Raw genomic sequence first — 25,750 nt, 5'->3', positions numbered from 1 at the left:
GAAGCATCGCCCGAGTAAGTACGGTCGCCATCGCCAAATCGACTCGACGATCGCGTACGCTTCCTTTTCGACAGACGAATGCCTCCGCTCAGCGGAGGTGAGAGTCCGCGAAAAGAAAGCCACAGGGCGCCCCCCCCCCTGGGAGAGTGTCGCCGCTATCGCATGATCCGAGGCATCACTTTCTAAGACGAAAGATTCGCTCTCGTCGATCGTCGCCACAGCGGCGCCAGCGATGTCGGCCTTAAGGCCCCCAAAGGCTGCCAAGGTGGCTGGGCTCATGGGGAACATGTCGCAGGCCACAAGGGGGTGGAGCTTCGCGGAGAAATTTTGCACCCACTTAGAATAATGGGCGAACAGCCCGAGAGCACGCTTCAGCGAAGCTCGATCGCTAGGCGGAGCCATATCGAGTAAAGGTCGCAGACGCTCCTTATCTGGAGCGACAGAGCCATGGGTCACGGTGTACCCCAGAAGATCTATCGTGCGTAGAGAGTAACGACACTTAGCCTCATTCATGGTTAGGCGATACCTATGCGCGACCTCAAGGAAGCGCTTCAGATTAGCATCATGATGCCCCTGGTCATACCCACAAACCGTAAGATTGTCCAGATATACAAAGACATCTGTCAAGTTCTCCTTAGTAATGAGGTCGTCCATTGCCCTCTGAAAACAGGCGACCCCGTTCGTCACACCAAAAGGTAGTCGGCTGAACTGGTATAACCTTTGACCCGATTCAAAGGCGGTATAGATGCGATCAGCCCTAGAGATGGGGATCTGATGATACGCGCTACGCAGATCGAGAGTGCTGTAGACTGAGTACTGGGCCACCTGTCGTACCAGCGCGTCCATCCCCGGTAAGGGGTAGGCATCCAGCTGTGTAAAGCGATTAATCGTCTGTGAATAATCGATTACCATGCGTCGGCGATGCGCTTCACTTCGCACCACTAAGACCTGGGCCCGCCACGGCGACCGGCTGGGTTCTATGATACCTTCCTTTAAGAGCTGGGCCGTTTCTTCCGCAATGAATTGCGCGTCTGCTCGTGAGTAGCGCCGTGATTTTACCGCTACAGGAGTGCAGTCAGTGGTCAGGTTGGGGAACAGCGAAAGAGGCTCAATTTCCATTTCGGCGAGTGCACACACAGCAAGCGTGTCAGTCCCACCGAATTCCATTTCCAAACGTCCATGTCGTTTAAGAAAATCGTGTCCTAACAGAATGTCAGCACATAAAGCAGGTAAGACTATGAGATGTACATCTGGAAACATGCGTCCCTTTATCACAAGCTTCAATCGACATTCCCCATTTTGTGCTGAGCCTAAGCCCTTGGGAGGCCATAAATATCCGTCGTGTTGTCCCGAGGACCGGCCACCCATGTTTACGCACCAGTCGATGATCGATAAAACTATCCGTAGACCCCGTGTCGACTAAAGCCCGTGCAAAAATGCCTTCGACCATGAGTGGAATAATGTCCTGAGCAAGGCCGGAAGATCCGGCAGGTATTGAGCCATCCGAGCGAGAAGATCGCGCCTCGCGTGTGGACCCCATGCCGGCTGCAGTTTTCCGGTCGTTTGAGCAGCCTCCGGAGGGCACTCGTGTCAAACGCATAGTTGGTCGTGCCAAAGCAGGAGCTTGTAGTCCGTACGAGCTGCCATCAGATGGCGCTCGTGTCACGCGACAAGGATCGCAGCCAACTGTAGTTTCACGAGCTGAAGCAAGAGCGTGTAGTTGGTGCGAGCTGCCGTCAGATGGCGCTCGTGTCACGTGCATTGTTTGCCGCGTCAAAGCAGGAGCTTGTCGATCGTATGAGTAGCCTTCGGAGGGCGTTCGGATTCCAGTCAAGGACAGTCGCTCCGCGGTCGGTCGTGTTGGCGCCATTTGTTTTGGCGGCCCGATGTATCTCACCAAGGTCGAGCGTACAGCCAGGGGCCCACGATGAGGAGGACCGCTCATCAAAGCCGGGTGAGGTGCCCCGCTCTGTGCTCGGTCCATTGGCTCGGCGATAAGCCCATTCAAGGTTGCGCGAGTTCATGTGCCCCGCGCAGTTTTTCGGCAGACTTTTGCAAAATGTCCTTTAGTCGAACACAAATGGCATATTGCTTCCCGAGCCGGACACGCCGACCTGGGATGCTGTCGATTGCCACAGAAGTAACACGTAGCGTTTCGTACAGGCATTGGCCTGGCCGCCGTAGCTGCCGCCAAGCCGGAATCCGAGTCCACCTCGGGAGCGGCCAGGGGCTCCGCTAGCGTGGTCGGGTCCGCTCCCCTATCCTCGGCGGTAGCTCTCTCCGGTCGCGCGAGTTGAGAAGTCCCCGCAACGACCCGTGTGTGGTCATAGGCGGTAGATTGTTCCCGGGCCTCAGTGTGGACGTGTGCCACCCGTAGAGCCTCCGTGAACGTCAGGTCAGCTGTCTCTAACAGTCTTAGCCTAAGAGTCGAAGAGCCGATCCCAGAGACAAAAGCATCTCGGACAAGATCATCCTGGACTTGCTCGTGAGTGCGTACCTCTTGAGTACTGTCCGCAAGTAGTTGTCGCAACTCCTGGGCGAAGCGATCTATCGACTCAGTGGGCTGTTGTCGCCGCGATAAGAGCAGATACCTGGTGTACACCACACTCCGTTTCTTAATGTAAATTCGCTTTAGCTCTGCCACAGCGGCATTGTACATCGTACATCGTTCGATGCTCCTGTAGACGTGGTGGTCCACTTTAGTCTGCAGCATGTCCAGTTTCGTTTCAGCAGTGCGAACGGTATCCTGGGCTCTGAACTGGTTCTCCAGTGACTTGAGCCAATGAGTTAACTCCGAGCCCGAATCCACAGCTTGCGGGTCGGCGCTGAATGTCGGTACATGGATCATCTTGTGTCCCGCCATTACCGTAGATATTGATTGTGATTAAATGTTGTGGAAATTAACCAAGTCCACAACTTCGTCCCATAGGTAGGTTTAATCACAATCAGATCTTTGGCATCATCCTGTAAAATAGAATCATGCAATAGATATCAGGATCTTGGCATCATATAGGAAGGATCGATAATATTAGTCAATGCAAGCAAGCCTAGAATATGCGCGGGTACATACCATTCAAGACTACATGTCATAGTAAAATGTCACAGGAGTGGCTCAGCGTCGCGGACTTCCGAGGTCTTATAGACGCCCCTCAGCGGTTTAAGTGAGCATCACTCCTGGGTTCAACTTTGATACATTTTCACTACAGTGAGGAGCTCAGAGGTGCCAAGGGAGGACTTCGCACGACGGAGGATGCCCAGTCGGCGAGTAGCTTTGGGGGCCAGCTTGGAAATTTAGTTTTCCCAGGAAAGATCATGGCAGATAGTGAGACCAAAAGCTTGAGTGACAGAACTTCTTCGAGAGAATTGTTGAGAAAGTATATGGGAGGGTTTTCCAGATGGTCATTTCAGAGAGACATAGAGAGAGTGTGGGATTTGTCAGGATTGAAAGACATGTTTGACCAGTTTGTGATTTTATGCAGGTCGGCAGAGAGTGAAGAGGCTGCTGCCTGCCGATCTGAGGGTTGAGATATGGAGCGGCAGAGAGTGGAGTCATCAGCAAAGAGATAGAGAGGATTTTTCAGAGAGTCAGCAGGATCATTGATGAAGACCAGAAAAAGCACAGGGCCCAGAACACTGCCCTGAGGAACTCTATCCTGTATTGAAAGGGAGATGAATGAATTCCATTCAGGGCCACACATTGACTGTGACCGACCAGAGAGGAAGTCTGCAAGCCATGTGTGGAGGTTTCCATGGATACCATAGGAGGAGAGTTTGGTGAGCACGGCGAGTTGCCAGACCGTATCGAAGGCACGAGATATGTCAGGGGAGACAGCTCTGATTTCCTGTTTGGCATTGAGGACTTCCATCCATTGTTGAGGCAGCAGAAGCAGCATGTCCATAGTAGAGTGACCTGGTCTGAATCCAAATTGATCTGAGATCAAGTCATTGAAGAAGAGGAAGGATTTAATATCAGAAGCGATTATGGCTTCCATGACCTTGCTGATTATTGGGAGCAGGCTGATTGGTCTGTAGTTGCAAGGATCTGTTTTTGCACCTTTTTGTGGAAAGAAGTAATGTTGGCTGATTTCCAAGCAGATGGAAGATGACCTTGAGCAAAAGAGAGGGTGAGGAGAACAGAGAGAGGGTGAGATAGAGCGGAAGAGCAGGATTTTAGGACCCGTGGGCTGATGCCGTCTGGTCCAGTTGCAGAATCAGAGTCGAGGTTTGACAGAAGCTTCTCCACCTTGTCAGGAGAGAAGGACACAGAGTCCAGGAGCAGCTGGGTTCGACTGGGTAAGCTGGGTACAGAGAGAGATGGGTTTGGGACACAATATTTTGAGGCAAACACAGAGTTGAGGCATTCGACTTTTTCATGCGCGGTGTCAGCTGTGTCGCCGTTTGAGTTAAGGGAGGGGATGGAGGGGAAACAAACACCAGAAACGAATGTGACCAGATGCCACCAGGATTTGGAGAGAGACAGGTTTGAGAGTTCATTCTTGAGAGTAGAGAGATATAGTTTCCTGGCTCTCCTGAGGATAGACACACACTTGTTCCGAGCTTTGTGAAAGGAACTGAGATTGCCTTCCATGTGATTTGCCTTCCAGGAGGTGAAGGCATGTTGTATCAGGGCAACTGCCTCACCACAAGATTCAGAGTACCATGGACGAGAGGAAGGGTAAGACAACTGAAGACGAGATGCGATAAATCTGTTCATGAGAGAGAGCAGTTTACTTTGGAAGAATTCCCAGGATGAGTTGATGTCAGAGGCAGTAGAGATGGGAGACCAGTCCAGAAGTTTGATGGCTGCTTGAAGACCGTGCCACTCGGCCTGAGTGAAATGCCAGACTCGACGAGGCTCTCTGAGAACGGCCAGAGAGATGTCCACTTTAACAAGCACATGATCAGATGAACCGATTGGAGCAGAAGAAGGGCAGCAGACATTTGCAGGGAAGTTTGTCATAACCAAGTCCAGAAGAGATGATGTACCGTTGACTGAGATCCGGTTCCGGAAATTGAGGATTGTCTCAGTCACAATGAGTCACAGAAGTCCTTTGCTGAGGTGTCATGGCAGGTGCGAGAGGTACCCAAACCCAGCCATCTGGAAAGTTTTGGTTGTCGTGAAGTTTTGTCGAAATTGTGTGTGCTTTTTGAGAAGAGAACAAATTTTGAAGACCCAGCCCCCCCCCCCCCCCCATACAGACCCCATGGACCCTGATTTTTTTTAATGCCAAGAACAAACTTTGGTCCATTACAAGTGATGAAGGCTGTGGTCAAGTTTCGTCGAAATTGCATGTAGCTTCGAAGAAGAGAGCAAATACCTATTTTGGGGGGGGGGGGGGGGGGGAGGGGGGAGGGAGAGGGGGGCAGGGCGACTGGGTCCAGCAATTGCACATATCAAGTCTCCTTCTCATGTAATCTTGACTCAGTTTATCCGTAATAGAGATGATGTATGGGGAAAGCTTCAGTTCCTTGGTGAGGATACGCCAGACTGATGTTGGTTTGATCCCCAGCTCCTGGGAGCACCGGCGGTGGGACTTCTTGGGACTGTCCACTGCAGAATCCCGCACGGCATCGATGTTGGCTTGGCTCTTGGTTACTGATGCAGGCCTGCCATTGTTACCCTTGCTCTGGTTGTGCACTGTACCCTTGTGCTCAAAATGATTCACAATACGTTGAATGGCACAATTTGTGGGTCCATCACGTGTTCTGAGGTCGTATTCCCGGCAGAATCTCCGGCAGGTGTCTACATATGATTTAGTCTTATACCACAGAGCCACCACTTTTGTCTTATGCTTCACTGTCAATGGCATAGTTGAGCTACGGAGCTAGAAATCCCAGGGAACAAATACCACGATAACACCACCAAATCCTGAAAAGGAAAACGGTATAGGTCAAAAAACAAAGAAATGGCAGGAAGCCAAATTTGTATCAATCTTTTTGAAACACCTTGTATTATACTTGCGTCTGGGATTTTGTGGCTAGGAAATGGTCTGAATATTTACTCCTGTAAGAAATACACAATGGTAAATATAACGTCTGTATTGCAGTTAAGAAAGACATCATAATATCCCAGATCCAATTTGAAACGTACAAATACCTTATACTATTTGTTCAATCTGATTATGCTAAGAATACAGCTGAAGACCAGAAACCGCTGAGGGCCATTTAACACGGTTACCACCGTTGGGGGAATTTAAATCTTTGTCACCCATCAGTTTGTTACACATGATGAAGGCAGCCACAGTTTTTACACTGGCTGTCAAAACATTGTGTCTTCATATCACATTAATACTATCTGAGAACTATGTTGTCTTCAGTTCCTCCTCCTAATTACATGTATACATGTATATGTGTAAATATTTGTATTTATGTATTTGGAATTTTTTTTGGATCAATTTGGAATCTAGCCAGTTCGGGTGCTGGCAATCACTTGCATGCTCTTCGCGAAGGACTCCGTGAGATATTTTACGTCCACCAAATAACACAATGAGACGGGACGCCCATTAGCGCAACATCCTTCCTAGGGACGGCACAAACATTCATGCATCGTCCTGCCTGAGAAACACCAGGATGATAGTTTATAGCCTGGGTCAAGAATTTAACTGGGTCAAACTGGGTCAAGCTTTATAGCTGGGTCAAGAATTGAACCAGGGCTAGACAGCTCAGAAGTGAGTGCATGTATTTCTAAGTTGTATTGTGTGCGTGTGCATGTGTGCATGCACGCACACATTATGTATTACATTTGTGTGCACACGTACTTGTACGATCTACATAGCCTTAAATATAAGATGTATTTCTCTCACGAACACCAACCTATACTTGGCAAGTGTAGTGAGCATGCCAAGCATGCCCCGACATGAGTCGAGAGTGATCCTCATCCTGTGGTTGACTGAAATGGGCTGGTGTGGTAAAAGTACAATTTGGAGCATCTCTTTCAAACTAATTTCTGATTTGGATAAAATTGCAGATTTAAGAGGCTCGTAAATCAGAGACGCACACTAGCTGGTTTACAACTGAAAATAATAAAATAGTTTATCAGGCCAAGGTACAAGTGAGCAATACTTTATCAGAACAGACAACAATGAACACTGGGGCCCCAAAATGATGTGTTCTTTCACCATTGCTGCATGCAAAATGAGTATATTACACACTCATACAAAGTTAGCATTTTAAAATATGCAGATGACACTATGATTGTCAGGTTTCTTAAAGATAGTGAACTGGATTATAGAAACTAGCAACGGTACCCGCCCTATGGGCGGGGCTTCAATTGGGAGGCCCAAATGAAAAGGCAAAATATCAGAAATTGAAGGCTTTTTTAATTTTAAACGATTTATATAAACATCCGTTAAATCATATCACACGCAAATCATCAAAATCTAAACAGTATTTGTAGAGTTTCAATAAAGCCACATCACTATTCATATCGGTAAATATTATTCCATTGTGTTTGGAAAAACTGGAAAATAGAAAATTGGAAAATTGGGAAAACAATATAGCCTATTTTATTCCAGGGGGTCCCAGGATTACCCACCCAAAATTTCGTTGCGATCGGTTCAGCCGTTTTTGCGGTACCTGGGAACAGACAGACGGACAGATATTTGGTGAATTATAGTAAGATACTTGCGAAGTACCCTTTATATGCTATGCTACGTATGGGTGGGACCACATTCAAACAGACAATGTGGAAACAGCGAATGCTAAATCATGAACCAATAAATTCCACGTTCTTGTGCCACTTTCAGTTGAACATCAGGCATGGACAGCCGGTTCGTGAAGGACTTGGGCAAAAAACGTACCCAGTCTGAATGTTTCTATACCCAGTCAATGGCGAAACTGCACATGGTTAATCCGTGAATGTCATGGTTGGAAACCCTCACATAATTTCCTTTAAATTCAATCTCTCTGTATTTTCATTGCGAAACAGCATAATTTCAAGAACAAAATTTTCTCTTTTGCAATTTTGATAGGTCGATAGTGTGTTTTGTTGTACTAGTGGTATTACCCCGTGCATATTAAGTGAAATGTGAGGTTAAGCAATTGTTTCATGTCCGCCCCTTCGTCTGTCTGTAAATGTCAGTTAATGATCGAGGAGCAACTTATTTAACTTGAATGGTATATATTTAAACACGAATCGGAACATGAATATGAAGACAAGTTTGCCGTTGAACAGTATCCCAATATTAATTTATTAATATTTATTAATGTCAATATTAGTAATAGGCTCTGAATTCATCCCAATCACACATGCACAGAGAGGAGGGAGAGAATATTTTTACTCCGTTTGCCTGGCAGTTACACAAAATTGAAAATCATTCCAAACAGGAAACCTACTGTTTTTAAGGACGTCATAAAGGACACAAAAAATAGGCATTAATGTAACAAATTAATGTAATGTGTTCGATGGGGTGATGTGTAATAGACACTGCATCAACGGCGGTAAAACCCAGAATTAATTTATTTATACAACTTTTACAATTTATATTTTATTCAAATATAATTGTATACTTGATCACTGTATAACACAAATCACCTTCTTATCACTTCCAAGAACCTCCAGTTTTGTAGTACTTGGACATGTTAAATAGGGTAGTGGATAAGACTGTTTCAATAGCGCTAAACTTCCGGAATTTTTTCAACGATCTTTATAATCATTATTTTATTTTATTTGAAGTATATCCTCCAACACTACGCAGGGTAACATGTTCATTGAGCTCTCTCGTTGTTTTTGTCATTTATTAAATTAATTGCATTTGGAAATGAATTGTATAATATTTTATTGTATCAAATTGATATATGTGAGAAAATGACATGCCCAGACCAAGAATCGTACCTAGGTACTCTGTTGGATGAACCGTACCAGTGCTCTGCCATCTGAGCTATCTGGGCGATCCTGACCAACCATCCAATTTTCCCACACATAGAATTGCCACTCTCTTTCCACTACTGCTTCCGGGGCACTTGCTGCCAACCATAGGAGCACCAATGGCCTGAACACGAGAGGGTCTTCTCTTGGTACGGTTCACCAGAGGATCTGGGTTCGATTCCTGGTCTGGGTGTGCAATGTTCCCACATATATCAATTTAATTATTTCTAATCCTGTTCATTAATGTAATTATTTTATTTTATCCTAAGATTTGTGAGCTTTGGTCCACAGTGCAATTTTCCTTTTTTAGACAAATACATTTCATTTCATTTCAAAATACAATAGAGATTAATTTTTTTTTTTTTTTATTGACTAATTGCCAAACGGACTAATTGCCAAACGGAAGGCAATAAAATAAGAAGGAAATACATCGCGTCAGCTCTTTTTTAATGGCATTCCTCCAAAGGTGACAACGGAATTGGAAACTTTGGAACCAGGTGGACGTATAGCCCAAGGTAGTGTTTCCAGTAGAGACGCTGTATCTGAAGTTAAAATTCTCTGCTTGCCTTATCTTTATTGTGTTGCAAAGGATCATGATATCAGGAAATCTTAATCATTCACCAGTCACACATGGCTAACCCACCACCAAGACTGCGATTTCGCACTCAAAATATATTGTCAGCTCTTGCAGCCGCAGTGTGGTGCGGAATGAGGGAAACATTGATTCCAAGGAGAGAGAGAGATGGTGAACACCCAGGGGGCAATGAAGATGCTCTATAATATATTGTGTTCATCTAACTGCAAATCCAGACAGTGCCTTCTTAATTGGTGATGCGTTATCTCGGCTTGCATTGCATGTAGATGTGCGTCGGGATTTAATTTGAGATCGTGCATTTTGGTGGACTTGGATGGAATTATTTTTTTTCCAAGTGGTGTGTTTTTTTAATGAGCAAATAGATGAGATGTATTATATGTGCGTATTGGTATACTGTATGTATAAGTGTATGCACGAGGGCAGTTCAATACTGCCATGGACGAGAGATCGTAGGATGTGTAAAAATAATTTGTTCTGATAATTTTGTGCAATGATGTTGTCGACCCTGAGCAAATTATATGGGAAGTGATGTGAATACTAGTCAAAGCATTCTGCGTAAAAAACCAGGACGACAACCAGTTAGTCACATCTGCTGCAGAACAGAGGTGTAGCATTAGTCCCCTTGTGAAAAATAGCATCAAACCAACTCTTACATCAAACCACCAGGTGACTGCACAACATGGTTATGTTACACTCCTGAGTTAATTTTTGCTACAGCTGTAAACAGCAATCGTCTTGATGTTTTACTAAAGTCTAAGTAACCCGATCATGACCGGGTGTCCGACACACACCTTTAGTTTCCAACCAAGTGTTTGACATCATTACTTCTCGGGAATGGCATTTCAGGTTTAATGTTTCTTCCTAAAAGCATGGCTACTTCAGAGATTAATTAATATTTTTACCTGTATGCTTGAAATTAGCACATCATGGATAGCTGCCTAGAATGTCTTACCAACAAACGATTACCTCCTCACACTCTTTGGTGGCATTCGATGTAAAAGTGTATTCGAAACGACCCTTGGTGACAGTTGTGATGATGAAGCCATATGCCGAGACCATTTGTGGAAGCCATTCTGAATATAACTGCTATTCCTTTGGATCCGCTAACCTTTTGGCCACGTTTTAATTTTTCGAAACGAACTCTTTTCTGGTTTCTGGCAGGAAGTGGATTTGTCTTCACCGATGTACGAGATGACGGGACTTAAAAGCCACACGGAATATGGGATAAGAGTGGTCGCTCTCAACCGACATGGGCTCGGGGTTTCTTCCGAGGATGTTGTTGTTCGCACACTTTCTGACGGTACGTGCGATTTTATTTTTCACCTCATTCACATATTTTTGGTTTTGTATTCCCTTGCTTTTTTTATTTCATTCTTATTTAATGGTCTTTCGTAGTTGCACCATGAATCATATAATATGTGAGTACAATAATAGGTCGAAGAGTTATACCAATAATAATAATAATATGAGTTCCTGTAGAAGGAACTTCAATGTAAAAGGAGGTCATTTGGCCTACCAAGCCTGCACAATGGTTACCAACCTATGGTTGTTTTTCTGTGTTCTATCCTTTTCAAATGTTGAGCATCAAACAAGTAGGCAACACATACCTTAGTATGACTCACTCAGGGTTTGACTCACCAACCTCCCAGACTCAGGGTGACGCTCTCACTATTACGCCACCAAACAAAAAAACAACCACCTTTCGAGGCCATTTTTTAATAATAATAATAATAATTCATTTATTTTGTATAGCGCTTTTCCAGAAGCCCAAAGGCGCTTTGACAGAGTGGAAAACATAATGCATAACAATACATGAAAACAACAATTGCAAAAAGACAAGAATCAAGAAAACAAACAGCAGCGATATACGGCATATATATAAGACAAGAATCAAAAAGACAAGACAAGAATCAATAGGGAAATATTTAAAGCAAAAGGAGGGAGAAGGAGAAGAGATAGTCAGGGGTTAAATGCTGTGGGTTGAATGTTGAATGCAGCGTTGAACAGGTGGGTCTTTAGTGATGTTTTGAATGTGGTGAGTGAGGAGGAGTCTCTGATGGTGTGAGGTAGTGAGTTCCAGAGGGTGGGAGCAGCGATGGAGAAGGCCCTGTCCCCCCAGGATCTGAATTTGGTCCGGATGGAGGGGGTCAGGAGGTTGGTACCAGCAGAGCGGAGGTTGCGGGTGGGAGTGTGTCTGGAGAGGAGGTCAGCCAGGTAGGATGGGGCCAGGTTATGGAGGGCTTTGTATGTCAAGAGGAGGATTTTGTACTGGATTCTCTGGGGGATGGGGAGCCAGTGAAGCTTGTAAAGGACGGGGGTGATGTGGTCACGGGTCCGGGAATGAGTGAGTAGACGGGCAGCGGAGTTCTGAATGTATTGGAGTTTATTGGTGATTTTTGAGGGTGAACCATAGAGGAGGCTATTGCAGTAGTCCAGACGGGAGGTGATGAAGGCGTGGATGAGGGTTTCTGCAGCCGTGGAGGAGAGGGATGAGCGGAGACGGGCAATGTTTTTCAGGTGAAAGAAGGCTGACTTTGTGATCTGTTTAGTGTATTTGTCGAAGGAAAGGGTTTGGTCAAAGATGACGCCAAGATTCCGGATGTGAGGGGAGGTGGATACTGGGATACCGTCGATGTTGAGGGCAAAGTTATGGGTGGATTTTGTGAGCGTTTTTGGGCCAATGATGATTATTTCAGATTTATCACAGTTAAGCTTGAGGAAGTTGATTTGAAGCCAGGATTTTATTTCAGTGATGCAGTTTGTCAGGATAGAGTGGGTGTCGGTGGAGACGGACTTGGTGGAGATGAAAAGCTGGATGTCATCGGCGAAGCAGTGGAATTGGAGACCATGACGGCGGATTAAGTGACCGAGCGGGGACAGGTAAAGGATGAAGAGGAGGGGGCCAAGAACTGAACCTTGGGGGACACCTTGGGGGAGGGGAGCAGTGGGGGATTTGCAGTTATTGATGGAGATGAACTGGCATCTGTCAGAGAGGTATGATTTAATCCAAGAGAGGGCAGTGCCGGTGACGTTAAAGGTGGATTCAAGTCGGGTGAGGAGGATAGTGTGATCGATGGTGTCAAAGGCAGCGCTGAGGTCGAGGAGGACGAGAATGTTGAGGTTGCCAGCGTCAGAGGAGAGGAGAAGGTCGTTGGTGATTTTGAGGAGAGCAGTTTCAGTACTGTGGTTGGAGCGGAATCCGGATTGGAATGTTTCATACAAGTTATTGGCAGAGAGATGATGTTTGAGTTGAGTGGCTACAGCGCGTTCCAAAACTTTTGACAGAAAGGGTAGGTTGGAGATGGGTCTGAAGTTGTTTAGGGTGTCAGGGTTTAGACCAGGTTTTTTTAGAATGGGGGTAACAGCAGCAATTTTGAGGGAAGGTGGGACGATGCCTGTAGACAGGGAGGAGTTTATTGTTGCAATGATAAGTGGAGAGAGAGCAGGGAGGGAGGCTTTGACAAAGCTGGAGGGGATGGGGTCAAGAGTGCAGGTGGCAGTTTTCATTCCTATGAGGAGTTCAGAGAGGTCAGTAGGAGAGATTGGGGAGAACCGAGACAGGGGATGGCAGGACAAGGGGGGGCAGGTGGTTGGAGGGGGAGCGGGTGCGGCGGTGGTCAAGCTGTTGTAGATGTTGTCAATTTTGCGTTGGAAGAAAGAGAGGAAGGAGATGCAGTTGTCTACTGTGAATGACTGGGTGGTGGTGTTCAGGGGGCGGAGGAGTTTGTTTATTGTCGAGAAGAGTGCTTTTGGGTTTCCGGAGCCAGAGTGGATAATTTGAGAGTAGTAGGCAGAGCGGGCGCGGGAGAGGGCATCTTTGTAGTGTTGTATGTGGTCCTTGTAGGCTTGGGAGTGAACTGTGAGACCCGTTTTATTGCGGAGTCTTTCAAGTTGGCGAGCACGAGTTTTCATCAGGTGGAGTTCAGGGGTAAACCAGGGAGCAGAATGGGTGAAAGAAACTGTTTTGGTTTTTACAGGCGCAAGCTGGTCAAGGCAGGAGGAGAGAGTGTGGTTGTAGTAGTCAGTGAGGTCGGAAGGGGTGTGGAGGTCAATGAAGGGAGAAGTGGACATTTTTTCAGAGAGGGTGGATGAGAATGAGGTAGGTGAAAGAGCGTTTAGCTTACGGAAGTTGATTGTGCGATAATGCCTTGGTGTTGGGGCGGGGATGTTGATGGTCAGAGTGATGGCTAAGTGGTCAGAGAGGGTGAGGTCGGAGCCATAGAGATGGTGCAAATTTAATCCAGTGGAGCAGACAAGGTCCAAAATGTGACCACGGATATGGGTAGGAAAGTCGACATGTTGAGTGAGGTTAAAGCAGGTGAGTAAATCAGTGAAGTCAGTGGTTATTGTGGAGTCAGTGGAGTCCATGTGGATATTGAAATCACCAAGGAGGAGGATTGAGGGGGAGAGGGAACATAGCTGGGTCAGAAAGTAGGAGAAGTCAGACAGGAATGATGGGTGTGGTTTGGGAGGGCGGTAGACGACAGCCATGACTGACTGCGTGTGACCAGAGAGTTTTAAAGCCAGGTGTTCAAATGATGGAGCAGATGAGATGGAGATGAGGTTGGTCTTGATGTCTTGACGGTGGATAACGGCAATTCCACCACCTCGGCCCTCCGAGCGTGGTTTATTGACGTAGGAATATCCATTGGGTGTGGTGAGGTTGAGTGTGTAGTAGTCCAGAGGTTGTTGCCAGGTTTCGGTGAGACAGAGAAAGTCCAGTTTGTTATCCAGGATGTATTCGTTCAGGATGAGGCATTTATTGTTGAGGGACCGGGTGTTGAACAGGGTGAGCTTGATGTTGTTTTGAACAGCAGGGATGAATTCAGGTGATTTAGCCAGGGTTCGTAGGCAAGAGGTGCGATCGTGTGGGTTGCTGTGACCAGGTGCGCTGGGACGAAGAGTGAGAGTGCGCTGAGCCGACCAGAGGACGGGGATGGAGTGACCTGATTGCAAATAAACAAACTTGCGACCGGAGCCACGGTGAATGTACCTGGGTCGTCGGAGGAGTCCATTTGATTTGATGGCAGAGATGCATGATGGGGTGGAGCGGGTATTGAGCAGAAGAAGCCTTGCGGCGGAGTACTTCAGAGCCATGCCAGGCAGGAGCGAAGGGACGAGTACGAGGCCAAGGTCGAGGAGGCAAAGCGGCAAACGCAGCGGCAAACGCAGCGGCAAACGCAGCGGCAAACGACTGCAGCCGCTAATCAAGACCACAGCGGCAAACAAGGCCACAAGGCCACCGGCAAACAAGGCCACGGCCACAATCAACGGGAGCGGGCCTTTCGATTCCGTATTCCGTACCATCAAAAGCAGATTCCGTTATCCAGCCGGAGAACACGCGGCACGTGCGGGTGTGAAAAGGCAGGACAGGTGTGAGATGTCAGGTCAGAAAAGTAGAAGCAGACCCTGTACATCCATCCAGTCGGAGAAGCGGCGAATATGCAACGCCAGCGTCCTCTCGCAACCGAACCCGGAAGTCTGCAGACTTTTTCCCGCAGAGCAGGGGTTGGCCTTGTTTGGGCACCTTGGTCCCCTTTTTGAAGCAATGTTTTACAGCCGGATGCCCTTCCTGCCGCCAACCCTGTTGGTCACCTCTTGCTACACACAGGGAATTACCAGTGAACTGGTACTCAATTTGCCGACCTTGGAAGGATGAACAGGCTGAGTCAACCCCCCTGCTGTTAATTCAGTGGTTGACCGGGATTCGAACCCAGAATCCTAGGATCCCAAGCCAGCACCCCAACCGCTAAGCCAACACCAGGCCCACCATTACACCACCGAGCCTATTTAAATATGCAGGCCTTTTATTTTACCCAGTGCTACTTTGCCACAAGCTTGATCCACTGGAAACCGCATTTCTTCACATCAGTCGAATAGCCGAATCAGTCGGTACAATACATAATCAGCACGAGGTTTCCATGTTCGTATAGCTACTACCATGCTTCAATTTGACAGTGCAAGTAATCTGTGTTGCAGCTCTGCCACGCTCATCATTGCTAATATTTCAATCAGGATCCATAAACTTAACCATTGCTTCTATTGTAGCAATGCAAGGTGGTTCCATATTGTGCTGTAAAGTTCAAGCTGCTGGATTGAATTATCGAATCGGAGATGACATGGTTGATGGGCACACTGGAAATGAAACGACTGTACATGATTCGTCATTGCATATCCACAAGAAACCTTCTACCAACGTAACAAATCGGAATAATATCTTGATTTTTCTGAGCAACACCCTTCCCTCCATCCCACCCGTTTTTGTTTTTTGTTTTTTTTTTGTAACAAGAAAGTTTACTGGAGCACAATTGGGAGATAATTTTGCATGAATTTTGAATTTCAATTGAATAATCTGTACGACTACCATACTTCGTGATTTTAAGGATAGCGGGTTATTTGTTTCCGAAATATTCCTGACGACATTTCTCTCCAAACAGGCTCTAAAGATCGTGAATAAGCTTGTGTACATGCATCAAATGACGTACTGCAAAGTCATTAAGAAAATGCCAATGTACAAGATTTTTGAAGACGATGAACAGATCAATACATTACATGGGATGTGAGCTTGGGGTCACAGTATCATGACGCAACTCCTCAAGTGAGAACAACAGATGAGCCAACTCTTCACCTTGAGACAAAGGAGACTTTTAATGGAAAACCAGTTCATTAGCTTCTTCTAAATGTGGTCCGATGATGAGATAAAGAACTCGAGCTGTAGATTTAATTCACCTCACAGATTTAATTTAGTCCTAGACGTGGTCAGAGGTTACAATCTGGGTATGCTGCTCAAGCTGAGAATTACCATAAGATTTACCATAATTACCATAATTTCTGCCTCACACCTAGCTCGTCTTCACGCTATTGAAACCAAAGCTTTCAGAATCATTGGAATCTCCCGTGATGAAGCTAACTCCGAGGGCCTTTCACTTACTCACCGCAGGCAGGTTGGTGGTCTTTCCGTCTTCTACCGACTCCTCTCCGGCCTTGCCCCCCTAGCTCTCTCTGGGCTCTGTCCCCCAAATATTCCTACACGTCGCACAAGATCTGCCTGCAACCCTCTTATGGTTAAACTGCCAAAATCTAGGCTCTCTGCTCACCTTCACTCCTTCATTCCTCTTTTCTCCTGCCTCTGGAACAAACTCCCTCACTCTCTTCAATCCCACTCCTCCCTCCAGGTCTTTAAAACAGCTGTTCACCACCATCTCTTATCTTCCCCCATCCAAAACCTTGATCTTTTCTACCCCTGCTATTTTCACCCCAAATCCACTTTTTTGAAATACCAATTTTTTCCTGGAAGTCGTTGGTGTCCTTGTGTTTTATACTTCTTCGCTCAGTTCTGCAAGTATAACTTACCTCACGGATGTTGGGATTCCTCCAAATTCAAGGGCAAGGTTGGTACAATTGCACCTGAATAATCAGGGATGTAACCTAGATCCATTCTGTACTTGTTTTGTTATGCCACATTTGAACATACAGTGCATTCAGAAAGTATTCAGACCCCTTCACTTTTTTCACATCTTGTTATGTTGCAGCCTTGTGCTGAAATCGTTTAAATTCATTTTTTCCCTCATCAATCGACACTCAATATCCCATAATGACAAAGAGAAAACAGGATTTTAGAAAGTTTTGCAAATTTATCAAAAAGAAAAAACTGAAATATCACATTGACATAAGTATTCAGACCCTTTGCTTTGACACTTGAAATTTAGCTCAGATGCCTCCCATTTCTCTTGATCATCTTTGAGATGTTTCTACACCTTGATTGGAGTCCACCTGTGGTAAATTCAATTGATTGGACATGATTTGGAAAGGCACACACCTGTCTATATAAGGTCTCACAGCTGACAATGCATATCAGAGCAAAAACCAAGCCATGAGGTCGAAGGAACTGCCTGCAGAGCTCAGACAGGATTGTGTCGAGGCACAGATCTGGGGAAGCCTACAAAAAAAAATTCTGCTGTATTGAAGGTTCCCAAGAGCACAGTGGCCTCCATAATTCTTAAATGGAAGAAGTTTGGAACAACCAGGACTCTTCCTAGAGCTGGCCGCCTGGCCAAACTGAGCAATCGGGGGAGAAGGGCCTTGGTAATAGAGGTGACCAAGAACCCGATGGTCACACTGGCTGAGCTCCAGAGATCCTGTGTGGAGATGGGAGAAACTTCCAGAAGGACAACCATCACTGCAACACTCCACCGATTTGGGCTTTATGGCAGAGTGGCCAGACGGAAGTCTCTCCTCAGTAAAAGACACATGAAAGCCCACTTGGAGTTTGCAAAAAAGCACCTAAAGGACTCTCAGACTGTGAGAAACAAGATTCTGTGCTTTAATCCATCTTCGTGTAGTCATGTTTGGGTATGTTTAATGTCATGGAAAGAATGTTTCCTGTAGAATGTTCCTGCCTCCTGTAGAATGTTTAATGATTATTATGACATCATAGCTCAGGTAATACAGGCGCCATCTTGGAAAAATCGAAAAACGTTGCGCCTCTATATCTCCGAAACCGCTCCATGGAAGAAATTTAAACATGGTGCATTGTCAAGTACTCCCCATAGGGAATAAGATATGTTAATGATGATGTCATCGCTACCTTTATTATGACGTTATAATTCGACAAGTACAATGCTTGATCCGATCAGTATAAAAAATTTTCTCTGCAATTGTTTGTCCGATTGACACGCAATTTTGACCTTAGGATCGCCTACTCCTGTGGAATATTTTAATGATAATTATGATGTCATAGCTCACGTGATGCAGGTGCCATATTGGAAAAACTTCACACCTTTATATCTCTGAAACCCCTCCATGTAAATAATTGAAACATAGTTCATTGTCAAGTACTCCCCGTGGGGAATAACATATGTTAATGGTGATGTCATCGCTACCTTAATTATGACGTCATAATTCAACAAGTACAACGCTTTATCCGATCAGTATTCATTTCTTTTCTCTGCAATTGTTGGTGCAATTGACACGAATTTTTCACCACAGAAGCGCCTCCTCCTATATTCGTTTTTTAATGGTAATTATGATTTCATAAGTCACGTGGTACAGGCACCATCTTGGAAAAACCGAAAAACGTTGCACCTCTATATTTCCGAAACCGCTGCATGGAAAAAATTGAAACGTGACTCATTTTAATGAACTCCGCATGGGGAATAAGTGTTGTTAATGATGATGTCATTGGTGCCTTAATTTTGAAGTCATGATTCGACAGGGACAACGCTTGGTCTGATCAGTTTGAAATTTCTTGAGCATGATCTATACAAAAATTATATTAGAAAATATAAATATATGATGTAATCGCTCACGTGGTCTGGCAGCCATATTGGATGAAAGGAAAAAAAAACCCTTCAAAAACAGAAGAGTTGGTTTGCACCAAGTTGGCTGCGCAGGCTAAGTATTCTATGAATACCATCTAGTATTAATAATGAAAATGTTAATAATTATAATTGTTATCATAAGGATAATACCTTGGCTGAGTCTAATGCATCATAGCCTAAGCGAGAGTGAAAATGTACAATCATGGCGAAGAGGACTTTGAATACAAATGTAACTCAAGCATGTAGAGTGGTACACGCATGTACATAACCATCCTCCACCATACCTTCTCTCCCCTGGCCGCTCCCATAGGGAGAGGATTTTTCTTGTATCAATAAACGATTAAAAATCCTGATGAAACCCCCACTTTGTAACACTATCATGAGACTTTTTTTTAACCAGGATCAACAAACATAATCATCAATGACAAATTTGGATGAGTCATGCCAGGTTAAACCAAGTATGTCTGTATCAGTACAAAATATGAATTAATGATTATTGGTTATCATTACTATTTTTGTTGTTATCTTTCATCCTGTGCAGTAAACACAATTATCATGTTGTTTCAGTTCCGAGCGCACCCCCGCACAATGTATCAACTGAAGTTCAGAATTCGAGGGTAAGTGGTATCATTAGATGAATGTTGACTTTGAACAACATTTTGTGGATGAAAGGATGGCAACACAATGATGGTGCAGCCCAGCAACGCAGGCCGAATTCAGCTTAAGCCAACCAGCTGGACGCCCATCTCCTGACTAATTACAGGATTTACGGGAAGGTCGCCGACAGCGGCAGGGCCTGTTACTAATTAGGCCCCTGCATTAATTATTTCCAAACGTGTCATTTGCCACTCATCGAGAAACGTCTGACTACTATAGCTTGGAATGTGAATAAATACCGCACCATGATATTTGACAATTTGTATTTATTTACTTATTTCATTTTGCTTGGCCTCTTACCTCCTTTCACGATTCTGCCTAATTATGTAATAAGTGCAACAACCGCCACCTCTTTTGTTTACACATTTGCTCAATCCCTTCCGTATAACTGCAACATGAGATTATAGTCATATGCGAGGAAGTTTTTTTTTTTTTTTTTTTAACATATGATGATTCAAAGTATGTGGTGATTTTAAAATGGGAGGCCTTCATCTATCACAATCTTTCCATAACATATCTATTGATGAAAAGTAGTTTGTTTTCAATGGAATTTTTAGCCGCGTCGCAGACGCTGCTCATAGAGTGCACTCTGCTGTTGTTGTTGTTACCACCGCTTCTTCTTCTTCTTGTTCTTCTTCTTGTTGTTCTTGCAGAGAAGACAAAACCTCAAAGCTCCACCCATTCTGGGAACCATAGCTCCACCCATTCTGGGAGAGCCTTCATATAAACAAATATCCACCATTTTATTAACTCGCATAGCTTTGAGGCCTGTTTTTAGGCCTGTGGTGTCTTCCTCTCACACAGTTTTCTTTCAAATCAAATTCGATATATCATTTCATTTTTCACAGTCGCTAACATAGTTTTAGACTCGGTTGAAAAAAAACGGGAAGAAAATCCGATGAAAGTTGCCCTTTATAGAACGAAATGAATTCTCAAAGGCCTGTAACTTCAAGTCCATTGACATATATTTTTTTTAAATCGCGGCATGCTCAGTCATACACCGCCCGAAATAAGAGACGGGAAAATACCGAGATATATATATTTTGTTTAAATCGCGGCATGCTCAGTCATACACCGCCCGAAATAACAGACGGGGAAAATGCCGAGATATATTAAAAATTCGTCCATTTGATGACAATCGTCACGATGAAATATTTAATTTATACGTCGTCACAATGATGTGGAGAGAGGAGCATAGCTTCGTTCACGTGTCTCCACATACGGGAAATTGCCGAGATATATATATATTTAAATCGCGGCATGGTCAGTCATACACCGCCTGAAATAACAGACGGGAAAATGCCGAGATATATTAAAAATTCGTCCATTTGATGACAATCGTCACGATGAAATATTTAATTTATACGTCGTCACAATAATGTGGAGAGAGGAGCATAGCTTCGTTCACGTGTCGCCACACACGGGAAATTGCCGAGATATATATTTTTTTCAATCGCGCAGGCAGTCCCCTGCCTGAAAATACACCGCCTGAAATAACAGACGGGAAAATGCCGAGATATATTAAAAATTCGTCGCCACACACGGGAAATTGCCGAGATATATTTTCACTTTGCACAAAAATAACATCAAGTAATCGAATCAATAGGAATGTCGTGTGCCTATAACATCGACGTTTTCGGCACAGCTGCATCTAGGCATTGTGTAACATCGACGCGGCTTTTGTTTTAATTAAAACTTTTTGTACTTGTTTTCTTTCTGATGGAGGCATTTCACCCTCAAATGGCTGGATGTTCTTGGATAGTTGTCAAATCAGTTATGCTTTTACAAACCCGTACAACTATATCAAATTTTCCTTTTGGATAGTATTTGGTGGTCACGGTTTGGGGAAGTCTCTTTATTTGGCAGATGGACCTTCTGCCCTGTTTATAAGTAGCTGATTAACGTCTTCCTATTTTGTCCGCAGACAATCATCCTCCACTGGGTGCCACCACCTCCTGAAAAACAAAATGGCCGCATCATAGGCTATCGGATCCGCTACAGACGGAGGGGCCGGAGGGAAGATGTTGAGAGCACTGAAGGCCAACAGCTGTGGCATCAAATAACCGGTGAGTTTGGGAGACCCGGTAGATTTACACATCACCGTATATCAACCTGAAACGTTGGATTATACATGCTGCAGGTGCACCTGTTGTTGTAATATTTCATCGGTGAGGTTGAGAAGGACCCCAAATGCTCAGGCTTGCCATTGACGACGATTTATCGGAGGCATTTTGAAACTTTGCACCTGGAAAATAGGGATCTCTTTCGTAAAGCAGTGACTTGTTGAGAAAAGCTCGAAGATTAATAACCAAACATACCGGTGTAATACATCGCAATTCAGCTCCAACAGCAGGCCGAATGTAACATTTAAACGTCATGCCAGTGTGGATCCTAATCAATATAGGATAACCTTTACCTTTCACAAATGAATAATTGATTGAGGATGCATTATTCGCTTAGCCCTCGCTGAAAGGGGATCTTGTTTGACATCAATATGCTAAACTACTAAATTAAAGCAATGACCCCAAGATAAGTTCTTATGCTCCATTGTTTTGCTGGGAAATGGCCTTTCAAACATCACTTGGCTCATTCAAACCATTTTTCCATCTCCCTCCGCAGTCTCGCCCTGCGTTCTGCTTCAAGCACTATAATAAATATTTGATAACTCCTGTTAATGCCTCGGGGGTTAACAAGGGGAGATACAGAAAATAGGGCAAAATGGAGAAGATCGAAATGAAAGAATGAATGAAAATGAATGAGAATGAGAATGGAGAAGATGGGGACCGCAAGGCTAACCCCCGCTCCAGCAGGGAAAATGGCCTTAAAATGCCTGTTGTTGTTGTTGTTGTTGTTGTTGTTGTTGTTGTTGTTAATGCCTCGGCAATGAAAACACATGTGACATATGACGTGGTGTCCTAAATAATCTTGGAGTGAACGTACTTGTCAGCATTTGCTTGTGTTGACTGGACATCATTACACATGGCGTCTCGTTCCACCGACATCCTCCTCGGCTCAAACTGCTGAAGGAGACATTCATTTCTTCAACCAATGTACGACACGAGATCATATTCAACAAGACACTGCATGCAGTCTTGTTGCCTGACGCTGTTACTACTACTATTAAAGAAAGAAAGTTTTATAAACACCAGCACATGCATGCACACTCCTTGGACATCAAATTATTAATCTGACCTCATTGATGAGTTTCAATGTTTTTTTTATTTTTAAATTTTCATTTTCATTTCTCTCAGTCTTGTAGTGAACCAATGATGTGTTTATGAAAGCTTAACTTGAATCCATCGCAAATAGCTTAGAGACACATCCATTATTCGCACTGTGTGTTGGAGGACAGAGGGATAGAGGTGATGACATTACGCAGGTCACATGGGAACAGAAAAGGAAGCTCCCGGAACAATTAACGGTTACAAAGGCTTTTTGTACTCGGAATGAAGGAGGGGGTCATCTGGTGATGTGGACGAGGAGGTGGGTGCTTGAATTAAAATCTCATTGGAGCGCTATCCCATCTCAAATTATGACCCAGTGGGTCAGAGTACTCATGGCTTGGTTGAGTGCCTGTCAGATTTATGAATTCACTGGGGAAGGTTGCGCTGGGAGAGACTCCACACTTGTCAGATCATTTTAGAGACAAGTCCTTCGAAATATGCCTGACAGTGATTTTCCTGTCGAATAAATTCTTATTCCTTTAGATCGTGCCTCACTTTGGGGAAAAAAGTCCTCAACTGCCATTTCCATTGGAGCCCTGATGTACATCATTATAAATATGGATCCCTTCACTCGATCTGCTGCTGCGTAGCCTTCGCCCTACATGTTGCTAATAACCATCAAAATTTACATAGCAGTCACCTGATACATATCCTACATGAAAACAAAATCAATAGCAGCATTTTTAGTCTTTCACAATAACAGCTATATCTTTTGTGGCAGTCAGACCATAACAAACTAAATGATTTATCCATTAATTTATATGAGCATGATATTATTATGGCACAAACATTATATCGGGTCCTTTCCATTAAATACAATTGGTCCACTGAAGGTGAAATGCAATATAATGAAGATAACCATGAAGACACAACTGTAAAATATATATATATATCTTTTTTTTTTTTTGTATACAAGATCGAGGCTCGTGTAAGAGCTAACATTAATCACAAAAAGACAAACTGACATAAAATATAAGATAAAGGGAGCGGGAGACAAGATGGGGAGAGAGAGGGAAGCACACAAGTACAACATTTGAGAGCAGGGACATCGGGAATTCTGTGGGAGGGAGAGGGCTTGGGGGGGCGAGGAGGTACGGGAAGGAGGGGGGGGGGGGTAGGAGAGGTATAAAACACATGGACACTGCTCGGACTTCCAGGAAAGAAGTTGGTATTTCAAAAAAGTGGATCTGGGGTGAAATTAGCGGGGGTAGAAAAGATCAAGGTTTTGGATGGGGGAAAATATGAGATGGTGGTGAACAGCTGTTTTCAAGACCTGGAGGGAGGAGTGGGATTGAAGAGAGTGAGGGAGTTTGTTCCATGGGTGGGAGAAAAGAGGAATGAAGGAGTGAAGGTGAGCAGAGAGTCTTGATTTTGGCAGTTTAACCATAAGAAGGTTGCGGCCAGATCTTGTGCGATCTGTTGGAATATTTGGGGCACAGAGCACAGACAGAGCTGGGGGAGCAAGGCCGGAGAGGAGATGGTAGAAGACAGAAAGACCACCAATCTGCCTGCGGTGAGTGAGTGAAAGGCCCTCGGAGTTAGCTTCATCGCGTGAGATTCCAATGATTCTGAAAGCTTTGGTTTCAACAGCGTGAAGCCGAGCTAGGTGTGAGACAGGAGCTCCAGCCCAGATGTGAGAACAGTATTCCATTGAGCTGCGGATGAAAGCCTTGTATGTGGTGAGGTCGGAATTTCAAAAAAGTGGTTGTTAAGAAGACAATTGTTAAGAGCAGCAGTTAAGAATTCCGGAACCTGCAGAAAATAAACTCAAACGAAAACAGTTTTAAAATGTACAGGGAAAATAATAAAACGATTTATTACAATGAATACCGGTGACAGGCAAAACGCGACGGTGAAACTAAAGTCCGATTCGGGATGTCCCCACACCAGACACAAATCACAATTTATTGTCTCTTAACAACTTCCTGAACTGCTGCTGCTAAGAAAGAGAAAGCAAAAACTTTATTCTGAAAATGACAAATGACAAAATTACATTGTGTTTATACATGAAAAAAAAACAATGGATAAAACACAAAATATATGGAACGGGAGGGACATTACAGCGAGATGACAATTTTTTGGTTTTCTTTGGCCGCACTTGCCCCCATCCTTGATCCGACAAAGCTGAGAAAAATGTAGACAAAAATAACTCGGATCAAGGCGTAGCAAAAAAAAAAAATCACTCGCATATTGATTATCAACCTGTTCCTGCTTGGAGCTGACCGAACGAACCTTCAGACACTTCGGTGACCTCGATGATTATGGAAAGTGACCACAGCTCTCCCTGCATTCTGGTTCCCATAAAAATATGATTCAACCATAAATTGAGATCCCCGTGTTTTCCAGGCATTGCATGATCATGTTGTGCCCTTTTCCTTTTTTCGGTGATGTTAAAACTGATTATCTTGTCCATTAGCACTTGTTTGTGGAATTGGACGATCCTATATTGCCCGATGAAAAAACAAAGAACAATTTGAGATAAACAGTGGAATTATGGAATTATACCTTGAAGAAGGCTAACTTCCAGCAGATTCATGTTCTTTCTATGGGGAGGGGAGCGTTGAGGGGGTTATATCAACAACAATAGAACCGCACACGGTAGGGCGCATTCCTCCTCCAGGCTTAACAGTTTACGTTTTGTATCCCACTTAGAGTCTGGATTTGGACCTGAACCAAAATCAAAACGCTTGTTCTTGTCACCTACCTATACACCTAGTTTTGTCCCAATCAGTCCATAACTTTTTGAGATATCATGCGAAATATCGTTTTTGGCCCTATCTCACAATGGTGAGGAATCACTAAAGAAGAAATTAGTATCCAAATCTGGATCTTCACCAAAATCGAAACGATACGTCTTTGTCACACACATCACCTGTCCACCAAATTTCGTCTGTATCCGTCCATAACTTTTTGAATATCCTGTTCACAGACAAACAGACACTTGTGAAAGCATAAACTCCATCTAACTTTGGTGGCGGAGGGAATAACCTTGCCACCAGAAATTATGTAACAAACAGCCAGGTCTTTGCATGTGAAGAAAAGGAGATCTTTCCTTTCATCAGGACCATTCAACCCCTTAGGAGAAGTG

At 44.4% G+C, this 25,750-nt stretch overlaps 1 protein-coding gene across 1 annotated transcript in view; it reads left to right on the top strand.

The window, feature by feature from the left end:
- Positions 1-25,750, top strand: part of NEO1 (neogenin 1) — a 389,738-nt gene that overhangs the window by 167,917 nt on the left and 196,071 nt on the right. The window contains exons 11-13 of the mRNA XM_078773416.1: positions 10,623-10,761; positions 19,349-19,398; positions 21,363-21,504. Coding sequence (XP_078629542.1) covers positions 10,623-10,761; positions 19,349-19,398; positions 21,363-21,504 — 331 coding nt within the window. The remainder of the gene's footprint in view (positions 1-10,622; positions 10,762-19,348; positions 19,399-21,362; positions 21,505-25,750) is intronic.

Source organism: Myxine glutinosa, chromosome 2 (genome assembly GCF_964187855.1).
Source record: "Myxine glutinosa chromosome 2, kmMyxGlut1.1, whole genome shotgun sequence".
In the NCBI taxonomy this organism is placed as follows: domain Eukaryota; kingdom Metazoa; phylum Chordata; class Myxini; order Myxiniformes; family Myxinidae; genus Myxine; species Myxine glutinosa.
The sequence above is the reverse complement of the archived record's forward strand: the minus strand, read 5'-3'. Positions and strand labels throughout refer to the sequence as shown.